The sequence below is a fragment of the Colius striatus genome, chromosome 4, assembly GCF_028858725.1.
Source record: "Colius striatus isolate bColStr4 chromosome 4, bColStr4.1.hap1, whole genome shotgun sequence".
Taxonomy (NCBI): Eukaryota; Metazoa; Chordata; class Aves; order Coliiformes; family Coliidae; genus Colius; species Colius striatus.
The window spans coordinates 56,191,722-56,204,909 of NC_084762.1; the positions used below are offsets into that span (position 1 = coordinate 56,191,722).

Consider the following 13,188-nt stretch of genomic DNA (forward strand, 5'->3'; position numbering starts at 1 on the left):
AAGCGGTATTTTTAAGAAATTCTTATTGGAGCTTAATTTAGTAAGTGACAGAACTGACCACTTCCTGAAATAATCTCCCCAAGGAAGTAAAGCATGAGCCTACCACAGTGGCTGCTTTACACTTAACGTTTAGTAGCATAAACTGCTGACCTTAGTATGCAGGAACAGTATTTATCTGTCACTACAGCAGATGAAGAAGAACTTACAAAAAGAAACCCATCAAAAAAACCCAACCTATAATTCACCTACTTTGATAATTTTACACATCAAACTAGGCTGACTACACAGACTATTCAAAGAAAAAGGCCAGGCTTATATCCCCAAATCCCAGAGTGTCTGCCAAAAACAACTAGGTTTATCATTTTATCTTCCCATGCAGCAGCAGCACAAAGCAGGAAAGCCTTAAAAAAAATACGCCAAAACAACCTGAAGTCATCTTTCCAACTCAAGAGTTACCATCTGGATTAGATCAGCTTCTTCTGAATTTGGAAATACTCCAACTAGACACTTTTCTTCAAACAGAAGCTTGTTGGTAAGAGTGGAATTCCGAGTACAGAATGTAATAGTCTAGTTCCAATGTCTTTTATTCATTACATTTCAACTCAATTTAGTCAGCTTCAAATTACATTGTTCAATCAGAGTTAGTCACCTGCACTTTTTTATAAAGTTGAAAACGTTAATTCCATATAAATGACAAAGTCCTTAAACAAGAACACGTGTTCATATAAATAAGCCTTAACACATAGCAGAAATAAGCAATGAAACCATAGAGAAGGATTTTGACTTCAGTGAGGTTGTCAAGACTCATGTATACCTTCAGCAATGCAAAGGCAGTAGGGATGATTTGGGGAATCATCATGTCTAGTCTTTCATACAATTCACCAATTTTATCTTATGTTATCTTTTTCATAAACTGATATTGTGGCCTGTCACACAGGAAAAGGGCTATGTTATCTCTGCTATTTATTTCAATTTTGCTTCAGAACTCACAGTTCTGATGTCTAATTTCTAATCTATTATTTCTCAGCTGCCAGTTTATAGCTCATTTTCATGCCAACACTAGTCTTTAATGTTGGAGAAAGAAAATTGACAAGTTAATTTCCTCAAATCCTGTAACAGAACCATCTTATTCTTTCTTAACCTTATTAAAAGAATTTGGCTTCATTTTTCTCTCCTCTTGCGAAACACACTGAATCTAAGAATTAGCAATTATTTTTCCTGTTTTAGGACCTCAGAATGGGAAGAAACTGAATATGAACTACTGAGCCTCTCAAATTTTTATGCTGTTTTGCTAGACATGCCTGCTTAATCCTATTGTTACAATCCTAAGGAATACTAGAATATCTACAGAGGTCTATATAGTGAGACTGAATACTTCACGCCACTGATCTCCTTCAACAGAATAAATAACATATTCTTATTATCTACCTTGTCCAGAAATTTTTTCAAAAATCAAAGGACTTTCACACAGCTTGTTATTGCTGATCAAAAAGTCAGTAAGCAAAAACTCCTCTCTCCCCATCCTAATTTGCTTGCAACATCTACTACGGGAACACAATCAACACCCAGGAAAACGAACAGTTTCCAAGATCTACATCTCCTACTCAGGATACAAGTCCTGCTTAAAAACAGGATTATAAATTGTCGTGGTTTAACCCAGCAGGCAGATAAAGGTCATGCAGCTCTTTGTTTGCTTCTCCCTGGCATCCCAGTGGAATGGGAGAATCAGGGAGGAATTTTGGTCTGAGGTAAAGGCAGTTTAATAGGACAGAAAAGGAAGAGGAAAAAAAATAATTCAAATATAAAAGCCAAGTGATGCCATGACACAATTGCTCACCACCCATCAAACAATGCCCAGTAAGTTCCAGCAGTAGTCTCTGGTCAGCTCTTCACCCAGTTTATATGCTGGACTAGATGACCTCTAAAGGTCCCTTCCAACTCCTACCATTCTATGGTTCTATGATACAGAATAGTCCTCTGGCTAGTTCAGGTCAGCTGTTCTGGCCACACTTCTTCCCAGCTCCTTATGCCTCTTAGCCTAATCACTGGTGAGGCAAAGAGAGAAAGCTGAAGAGTCCTTGACCACTGCTTAGCAACAACTATAACATCAAGGTGTTAGCAATATTATTCTCATTCTAAATACAAAATACAGCAGAAAGAAGAAAATTATTTCTATCCCAGAGAAAATCGGTTGTTAAAGCATTCCTGTACAATTAGCATCCATGCACAATTAGCATCCATGAACACAAATTGGTACTCTAATAGTGAAAACATTAAGCCTCGGTGCTCAGTTAGTCCAAATTATCTCAAATAGGACCAGTTATCTTCAGATAACGTGGACACAATAAGCCAACTAATCACTCTTACGTGGATATTCCCATTGATCTTGACAGAGGCACCAAGAAAAGGTTTCTGGACTAAGTAGATAAAAATAATTTCTCAGTCAGTTGGATAAACACATGCATGTTTACACTAATTTTTTTTTAATTAAAGCTTAATAAGTCAAAACTTACCAGCTGTTAGTAACTATGGTGCTTTGCACTAGTACCAGTATAAAAAAGAACCTTGAACTAAAGAGTGAAAATTATTAGTGTCTGTGTTAACATAGGTTTTTCAGTCAACCTTATTTTAAGACATTGAATAGTAGACATCTGTTATTTGTAACAGTACATCTATTACTTGTAGAAAAAAATCAGTTCACAGAAAAAAAAAAGGAAGAATGAAGTTTTCAGTCCAGTTTACCAATCCAGTCTGCCAGAAACATTTGTGCATCAACAATATTACAGACCTATTTATTTGAGATAGAAGCACAGGTCCACTGAAGTCAACAGACACTTACCCGAAATGCCGCAAGAATGATTCTAGTTACTTTCTCTTTGACAGATTCCTGAAGAATATCTGACAGCACTGGAACAATATTATACCGACGGAGATATTCACACATTTGAGGGCTAAATGCCAGCAGCCACACACAGAAAATCATCTGATACTGGAGCTGGAAGCCACATTTGTTGCTCAAGACCCCCATGATACTGAAAAATGAACAAAGTATACGTTTATTTTTTTTATGGCTGCGTAGATTACAGTGCTCCAACATGAAATGTTAAAATAAATGGCTAACAGGAACTTATTGAGAAGAGCTGCTCAGGCTGAGTACATACCACACTTTGGGGTATCCTGCACCAGTATTTATCATTGCACAAGCAGCTTATTCAAGCCACCTTTTAAAGATATAGTTACTTTCTCCTTAGACTTACAGCCATAAAGCAGTCTTTCCCACATGAACTGATGTGGTATTCTATCCATCTTCAGGTTCACCAAGACTCTTTTTCTACTGGCATGTTTAGAGCATTATTTATCATTCTAAGTGAAATAAACAAATACCTACTCCTTCAGAGAAGACGTAAAGAGAACAAAATCTACACAAATGGTACTTGTTTCCTTAACCGTATCTTTCCACAGGCATGTCTGTCATTATTTATCAAGTCAGTTCTCAGAAAACAGCTTAAAGATATAGCGCATCACAGTACACAAATCACTGTGAGAAGAAATAACATCACAAGATTTCCAAGAAGTCATGCAGATGCTTTGTTCAGGTGAGGTTCTGAAAGTTGAATAAGCAATTTACAGGTCTGTTCCAAAAAACTAACCAAATACAAAAACCGAAAATTGGGAAAAAAACCCCTACTCTGAAGACACATTGCTATCAAATTTCAGACAAATGCGACCTTGTTGAAACACAGGTTTATTGTAAGGCTTTAAGAGTTTATTAAAAAGCTTTGTGGGGAAGAAGTTGGCTTCAATAGTGTCATCTTGACACACATGAACATCTTTTGAACTTTTACTTCACTGGCAATGTTGACTTTTCCCCATTTCTGAGTACAAGGGTATTCTGTCTTGAAATGCAAATTGTATGGCCACTATCCCCAACAGAGGCAGGCACATCAAAAAAAATTATTTATGGACCAGCACTCTGTTAAGTAAGATGACTGACAACATCCTAGTCTGATGCAGAGCTAGTCATTACAAGAATCTAGGTAAAAGAATGACCTAATCGAAGCCATATGTGAAAAGATTAAAAAACACAGCAGAGCTTCGCTGTCAGACATGTTTCTCCTTTCACTAATACTTCCAGCCTGAACAACTCCAAACTGAAAGTCAATGAAGATTAGGAAAAACTCATTTTGTTAGTCCTTTTTCTATTAAATAAAAAACAGAGCACTTTCAGCTCAAATTTCAGACAAATGGCTGTATTCCCCTTCAGATATTTAAGCAATTCTTCATGAAGAGTGAAGCAGCAGTAAAGCCTCAACATTGGTACCTATATTTGCAAGTTTAATTTGTTTATGTAACTGTATTAATGTTTGAAAACAAATAGGTTTTGTACTCAAACAGAGTAGCTGTCTTTTGCAAGAGATTTCTATGTCAAAAGAGGTCAGTGGGGAATGTGCCATTGTAAGTGTAAGTATATTCACATAAATTGAAATAAATGCTCACCAATTTACTCCATCTGCTTCTACCCACGCAAAGCGATATTCATTGACCCTGAGCATCAGCTGCAGACATCCAGCAACACATTGTACGTACTGGGAACTCTGGGTGAAAAAAAGAGAAGAGTTAGGTAGTAAGTGCTGAAGTTCAGTTTTCCAAACTAAGCTTTATTGGTGTACTTCACCACACATTCCTTTAGTGCCACTTCCAAGTTAAAGAGGCTCAGTTTTCTAATGCTTTACACTCCCTATTTAAGAAAAAAAAAATCTCACAAGAAAACGGGGGAAGAAGAATACAAAACGAGAAGAGTTTTGAACAGGAAAGAGGTATTATGCAAGCAATAACATTTTACATTACTGTAATAGATTTTAATAGCCCATTTCTACCTGCCTTTTTTCAGCATTTATGAACAAAGGCTGTCCTCTGTTTGATTATACCGAGAGAGCCCTTTCATCCAGAGTCAAATGTTGTTCCATTAAGTCAATTTAGGGAAATAAATCATCAAACTGGTTACCAAGCTTGAAGCTTGCTACAAATCACTGTAGAAAAAGGAATCTTGAGCTCAGGCTCCTCCCACTCCCATTCTCCAACTCAAACAGCAGTGGTGTCATTACAATTGCTTGTTTTCCTATGGATGTGCCACACAGTATGTATCATGCTTATCATAATAAGATGTATATTTATACACAAAAAAAAGAAAAATTAGTACATAAAATCAAAGTTTAGCTTTGCATAATTTCCTCTTCTTTTAATTAAAAGCTTAAGTGTAGTATATTGGGATAAGAAAAGAAGGTGAAAAAGTTTCCTATCAGGAAAACACTGCAAGATGCACTACTGAATTCTATTTTCACTGAGACTCCTATATGAACAGTCACAAAGATGGAATCGTCAAACAGCTTTTCATTTCCAAAAGCATGTATTTTCTGTGCAGTGACACGTAGGATGGGCTGCAGTTCAAAAACAGCTTCTGGTCAACACATTCTCTCTCCTACTACAGCAAGGTACAAGTGAAGTTGCACCGTTTTCTCTCTTCTTGCCCAACTTCTGGCATTGTCTTCACTAATACTCAGATATGCTGCTGATAAAATACTTGGGGGGTTTTCCTAAAAGCTTTTTTCTTTAGTAAAAATCTTGAATGTCTTATGGTAGATCACTCTCATAATACACGGTCAAACCTTTCAGACATTTAATGGAGTAAAGAAGTTCTGCAATTCCATATGAAGACAGACAAAAAACAGAATTTAAAATAAAGATGAGATTATTCTGTGTCTCTCAGCAGAGATTAAGATCTTTATAAAAAAACTGGCTCTGAATATCTAGGCCCAAATGATCATATAGAACATTCATTTCCCTGGGTAGGTATTCACTCTCACACACCATGCAAATAAAACTGCTATAAATACACAGGCAGCCCTCACATCCCAAATAATGTCATCATTTATCTGCATCACCAACCTGTGTACTGCAGAACTTGGAGGTTTTTTTTAAAGAGTCTGTCATAAAAGCATTCTCTTCCAACAGCATTACAAATTAAATTTCATAATACATCCCAGCCCTCATTTCCTGTGTAAAATGTTACAACTGCATCCCTAATTTACTCTGAAACAAATTAAGTCAGGACCTGCTTGGAAATCCTGCACAAACTAGATCTGAAATTAGGACACTAATGAAGTCAAGACAGTACTGACCCAACTTAATTATCCTACAACACAGGTGCACTATTGGTTTTGCTATGTTAGGACCCTGCCATGTTACAATACACCCATGCAGTACTACAGCATAATGAATATAGAATATACTCTTTTTAAGGCTATATAACTGAGGGCTGTCAGTCTACCAAAATCTAACAGTACAGCACAAAGAACTGCGTATGAAATACTGAAATATTTCAGCTTATAATCTTATCCCCTATCGGATGTCATACCTAACAGTCTTTCACCTTTCCTATTCTAAACCCCAGTAAGGTAGTAATTTAAGAGGCTTTTCCCCACAGGAGGCTAACACTTTAAAGCAATCATTACATTTAGAAGAAAAACAAATTCCAGGTTCATATTTACATCTCCTGAAAAACTGTGAACACTTTCAGGCTTCAAAAGAAACTAAAGACAAAACTGAATTCTATCTCACATTCAAAAGCTACAATAAACTGCCCAGTTGTGCCACAACAAAGCAGAAAATCCAGTCATGATGATCACTTGCATTTGCTATATTATCACAGCTCATCTCCAAGCTCAGCTATTACAGCTACAAGAAAATTGGTATAAACACCGATGCAAAAAGGACAATTCATTTTGCCCGGAATTCAAGCTACTGAAATGTGAAAAGCTTACAGCTTTGAAAGCTCTCTTGGAATTGCATGCTACAGAAGCTGAGAGGTAAGATTAGCTTTAATATCTGATGTGCCCTTTCTAAATTCTGCACATCACAAGAGCTCAAGGCTTCTTAGTCTCAGGTTTCTTCTACAAGTCTAACTGTTCAGTGCTAAATAGTGAGTATTGTTCATACATTAATTGTGTATTATTTTTTCCAGTTGTATCAAAGAGAATGCTAGATACATGTAAAGTTTTAACAAAACAAACCAACTTGTAAAATACATGCTTCTACTGCCAGCACTTTCTATGAAACCAGTGCTTTAAAAATACTTTTGTTTCTTGGCGCCATCACCTGGCGTCAAGTTGTCGTACAGTTCTGATTCCAGGTACTTTCTATTACTGACACCAGAACAGTTCTGCACCTTATTCCAAGGAGTGGATACCACCTGCACAAGATAGCAGAACGACAGATTTCAAAGATATACTCACATCACTCGTGGAGACTGTTCCTGCTTCCACAGAACCGCCTGTGCCGCGTAGTTTCTAGCAAAAAAAAAAAAAAAAAAGTGTGAAGTCAGAGCTGTCCTTCACTCTTACAGAGGAGTTACCATGTTTCTTTTCATTCTTCTATCCCTCTAGTCATCAAAAGAAAATATTAAGAACCTATTAGACACTCTTCCTGCTCAATATATTATGAAAATACAATGTATTTTTTCCCAGATACATCATGTCTAGAAAAAAATTCTTGGATCTGAGCCTCATGTATCAAGATTAAAAGTTAAATAAAGAAAAAATTTTAAAGCGCTGATTTACTCAAGACATTTACCACTCTTCATCTTAGAATATGAAAATTGTTCTCTTGAATCTTTCTGAAGGAATTTCCAACTTTAAGATCATTCTTCCAGAGAAAACAGTAAAACTCCTTCTTAATAAACCATGTTTGGAAAAAACTTTGAGTAATGTACCATTACTAAACCTACTGAATGTTTCCCTGACCTCTAGAATGCACTTCAGCTACAACACTACGTTAGAGAATGACAAATCTCTGGGTTTTGATAAAGACTGAAGGGAAAATCTCAAAAAAATAATAAAGGAGAACAATTAATCTGTGAAGGACAAGCCAACAGTAAGCAGTTTACACTGAGCTAATGCTATAAAAATATTGTCCAAAAAAGTCAGATTTATTTAGCTTCAAGAGACAGGACTAAAAATAAGAACTTTGTACTACAGTAAACTGGAAAAAAAGGTTGGACATTCACTTCCTGCTGCCACGTGACTTTTCCTAGCAAAAAGTTCTGAGAAGTAAAACAAAACAGGGAGACAAAAAACCCTCATCACATGTTTTCTCAGTGTCTAGGAGAAAAAACAATGTTAATCAACAGAAAAGGCAAAAAGCCTTTATTTTTTATTTTACATTTCAGGGACCAGAGTAGAAAATACAGAATATTCAAGTCAAAACCTACATGTTTGAATAAAGGATATTTAGTTTTAAAAAGTGACAAGGAAAACTTCATTTTAGAAAAGAAAACCAAAAACATACCTCATTGGTGCATCTATACATTCATATTCTTCAGAAAAGTTTCCAAAGTCACCACAATGTTTAAACAGAAGTAGCTTTTTACCTGTGAACTGAGCTGAGTTTTAATCCAGTTAAAGTAGTAATTCAAGTCACTGCCTTCCATAAGTTCCCTTCCCCAAGCAGCCAGTTTGGCAATAATTCTTGCTGCCTGCAAAAGAATGCAATAAACAGAGTAATTTCAGGATTCTGTGAGAAGTCCTATAAGCTCTGGAAAACAATTTTAGGTAAAAGATTGCCTTTTACAGAAATCTGTTTTCTGTGTAGGCGATTCTTCATGCCTGGTAATTTTATTTATTCAACTTTCTGCTGTTCCTGCTCCCTAGTAACTGGAATATTTTCACGTTATCAGATACCTGGAGCTGATGAAGTTTACAAGGCACCAACAAAGAACTCAGAAGCAGGTGGAGGGGAACTATCAACAGGTTACTACTGTAGGAAATCAGTACTATAGATGGACTCCTGACTTTAAGCAACTACAGCACTGAAGTTTTTTTGAAGCAAGTTATCTCCAAGGAGGCAAAAAGTTTCAACTTCAGAGAAAAAAAAAAAAAAGAAGACAGAAATCCAAAAGGGAAGGTGCAATTTAAGAATGAAGTTGAGGAGTAGAAATGTAGTCATGTTAAGAATTTTCATGATGTTTACGGCACAAGAATACGTGTAACAAGAGCACATTTCTACGCCCATCTTTCCAAATTGTGTTTGAAGTAATTCTACATTGTATCCTGCACCTTGTTTCCAGAAACACTAGAGCCACCTTACATACAAAAATGCAGTCTCATCAAGCAACTACTGAAGTAGGGATTCGTTTGCCTGCATATAGCTCCAAGATGCAGTCAGGAGACTACTTCAGGCACCTTTCGACTATGTTGCATTCAAATGTGCAGCGCTATCACCACTGATTTCTAGAGGGATTACAAGTGTGAGAGTCTGGAAGAACAATCTCTACACTAAAATGAATCAAGTCCAGTTCTGAATGCAGCCAAATAACCCTATCAAATCTCTTCAGCTATAAAATATAAGATAGACCTGTAGCTTACTGTGCTCCTGAATTATTACTGCTACCTGGTTCCTGAAGGAGAGACCATCCATGCTTAGTAGAATTTAAGCCTGGACACAGAGGACAAGTATTTTTATCTGTCTATGCAAATGTAGCAATGTGGCATCAGTGTGCATAGTAAGGAGGAACAAAAGGAAAGAAAAATAATACAAACTTAAAACTTTGTTTTGAAAAAATGCGCATAAAGAGTACTAAAAGGCATAAATTTAGGTGTTTTAAAGTGGATTCATGTCATACGAGGTTTCCTGTGACTTCTAAAGTTATTCATATATTTTTGTGGTACCTAAAGAAAACAGTATCTGGATAACACATCTGTGAGCAGAGATACTGGATATAGAAATCTCTATACTGTACATCTGAAATCCACCATTCTAGGCAGACTAATTAGTTTGCCATGCAAGGCTCTAAAAATTATGCTTTACCTGCATACTTGAGAAGTTGGCATTGTCAGAGCTTGCTCAGGCTACAATTTTACAAGACGGGTGTTCAGCAGCAGTATTGTCCCAAAAAATCCAACCCCAAGAAACACACCAACCAAAAACTCTGCAGCATTTTTCTTCAGCTGCACCAAGTGACCTGATTCCACAGCCATGCAGTGAATCAGTCGGACTAAAAAAATCATAATGAAGTCTGACATCTTTCTTGGGCCAGCCCCCTGTTCAAGCCATAGCACAGCCCCAAACACAGTTGCACTGGACACACCTAAGGACAAACAGCGTGACTTGTCTGGAATTCCTTGCACCAGAGCTGCCACCACAGCGTTAACGCAGGCCAGGCACCTGGCTCTGTAGTCTGAGCCACTGACTTAATTCTACCATATCATGTCAACGTATGCAGTGAAGAACAATCCATAGGCAGGCAGTTTTCTCCCTTTTCAAATCATAATACATGTTTGATTGGTGGAAATTATGGTCTCCATTAGGAACTTACAGTAATACAACCATTTTTCCCCCATAAGGAAAAAAAACCAACCACCTAACTGAGATGAAATGTCCAGTTCTCACCACAGATGACAGAATAACATTAGGAATTCCAGAAAAGTCACTCCATATACATCATCAGCACCCAGTGGCTCAAAGCACAATAGATGTCATGCCATACATACAGTTGAACTGGGTTTGGCTGGGATAGACCTAATTTTCTTCGTAACGGCTCATATGATGCTGCGGTTTAGACTGGTGACCAAAACAGTGCTCTCAACATATGAATGTTTTAGCTGTTACTGTACAGTGCTTGCACAACAGCAAAGACTTCTCTGTTTCCCACTCTATGCTTCCAGTGAGCAGGCTGGGTAGGGAGAACAAGAGGCTGCTGCTGAACAAATTGGAGATACACTGGCTGGACATCAGTCTGTTGGTGTGTGATTGCTTTGCATTACTCCTTTTTGTTGAATTTATTTTGGGTTCTACACCCCACTCCCTTTTTCACTCTCCACTTATTAAACTGTCTTTACCTTGACCCATGATGTTTTCTTGCATCTGCCCTCCCAATTCTCTTCCCAGTCCTGCTGCAAGTCACGTGCAAGCAACTGGGTTGGAGTTTTCCTGTCAGAGTCAACCCACCACAATGGCACACATTATTTCTTCCCCAGCACACTTACAAACCATTTTAAGCAGCTGTCAAGTAGCACTTGATTGAGCATTTGAGACACTAAGGTTCATCAAGACAAAGATACTTCCCTTTCATAGGGTGAGAACTTCAATTCTAATATTTGAACAGCATGAGGAGCATGAATTGGCAGTTGTGACAAAAGTTATTTTTCTAGTTACGTCATACAATGCTTAATTAATTCTAAAATCCTTGTTTTTCTAAGCCTTTAAAACCTGCTGGTAATCTCCCAGAAAAAGTAATGTCAGTAAACAATGCTATTTTTCTCTAAAACGTGGTCAATTGAAGCTTGTACTAAGAATGACTGATCGAGACTGCAAGATGAAAAGTGTCTAGTGCAGGCAGTAGTTCAGCTTGAAACTCCAAAATCTCCTAAAGAATAATAAAGCTAGTATTTTTCTCAACCACCTTCAGAGACAGGTTCATATAAAACTTACCATATGCACAGTGAAAAGATCTTGTCGATTCAACATTGGCAGAAAATAGGACCATGCAGTGTTTTTACCACGTTTTGCATAGTCAAAGAAGATACAAACACGCTGATGATTTTCCTGTAAAAATTGGAAGAAGGGAAAAGGTTACAAGACACAGCAAAGCCTCCACATAAAGGTTATTCATTCTTTATATGTTGGCATAAATTATCAGAGTGTATCCATCCTAGCTTGTAAAAGCCCGTGGAAATTTTTCACTTTGACAGTTACTTGTGGGTATAGTTCATTTCAGCATTCCAATATTAATGTCAGAGATCTGGGCAAACTTTGAAATCCTAGTTATATCTCTGTACTCCAACACCTGTTTGAGTAAAAGGGGACATATTCTTTCGATACATAGAATAAGAGAAGTGAGAGACAAGCTAAATACTGTTGTTTTCTCAAGGAACACTACTCTTCATCCAGTCAATTATGCTTGTATAAAGTCCATGCAAAGTTTTCTACATATAGCTACTTCCATACAAAAGCCTGTCATTCAGCTTGGCTGTGTATGCTACAAGTGAAACTCCATGGCGATATAAGTTCATCCTGCTCTTGCTTTCTCTCAACGAGAAATTATCACTCCCAGATGAGGCTGCAAGTGATTTGGCTGTTACCTCAGGCAACCTGGACTCCTTGGCAGAAGCACAAGATACTGCAAGTACCTGAACTTGGTTGGGCACTGTGTACTGTTTCTTTGAGTACTTATTTCATCTAATAACTGCTTCAAAAAGCAACTATTATGGTTCTCCTTAAAGCAGACCAGAGAACAGGCCACGTAAGTCTCAAGGAGAAAGCACAGCTCTGCTATTTCATAATAGCCTAGGATATAAATAGTCTTCCAGAAAATCATTTACCTGGACTCTTGTTTTTTCTCAGAATTTCCATATACTTTCCAGCTGGTGGACAGTAAGCTTTCATTCTGAAGAAGTGTCTCCTCATCGAAGTTAAGCTACTACAACCAAGAATACAGCTACTCTCAAGGAAGGCAAAACTGTGTGAAACTGTAATTGGGGAGCTCTCACGAGAACAGTATCTCAGTCTTCACTATACAATGAATTTAATTTTCAAATTCCTCTAGTTGAAGGGCTTTCTTCCATGAATTCAGCATAAAACTGACCATAAATCAGTTAGGCAAACCTGCTTGTTGGAATACAATCCATTAAGCACAAGATGACCTGAACATATGTAAACACTGGCACAGTAATAAGCATCAGAGTTGCAATCAACCCTTCACCAAAAGTATCAAAGTTACCGCACCACATCGCCTGCAAATTGCTATCCTGATCACCACCTGAGGAATGTCCAGATGTCACTAGTTATCTGACAGTCACCATCCTTATAGTGATTAATGTTCTGTATGGCATGTGTCAAAAAGTACTCAAAAACCTTTTCAAAATTTGTTTTTCAAATTATGAAATTATTTTTTTAAAAGTAAGATCTCAGGAACACAGTGGCATGCTGAAGAGCCTCTGCTCTGTGAGGGCTACTTTGATGCAAAATGGCAGTTTGGTCAAAGAAGTTACTGTTAGCATGTGCACCTGCACTACACAGAGACTAGCTAAAAAGATCAAGAATGAAATCAATGAGTTCAGTTTATAACACATCTAAAGAGGAGGAACACAGGTCTGGAAGCAGAAAAGCTGAGATAACTTCAACACACTGTCAGTC

At 37.4% G+C, this 13,188-nt stretch overlaps 1 protein-coding gene across 1 annotated transcript in view; it reads right to left on the reverse strand.

Moving 5' to 3' along the window:
* ATP6V1H (ATPase H+ transporting V1 subunit H) overlaps window positions 1–13,188 on the reverse strand; it is a 45,771-nt gene that overhangs the window by 18,549 nt on the left and 14,034 nt on the right. Inside the window, exons 5-9 of the mRNA XM_061995143.1 lie at window positions 11,485–11,598; window positions 8,426–8,530; window positions 7,293–7,346; window positions 4,498–4,595; window positions 2,840–3,032 (exon numbers count right to left, since the gene is read on the reverse strand). Of these exons, the coding sequence (XP_061851127.1) occupies window positions 2,840–3,032; window positions 4,498–4,595; window positions 7,293–7,346; window positions 8,426–8,530; window positions 11,485–11,598 (564 nt within the window). The remainder of the gene's footprint in view (window positions 1–2,839; window positions 3,033–4,497; window positions 4,596–7,292; window positions 7,347–8,425; window positions 8,531–11,484; window positions 11,599–13,188) is intronic.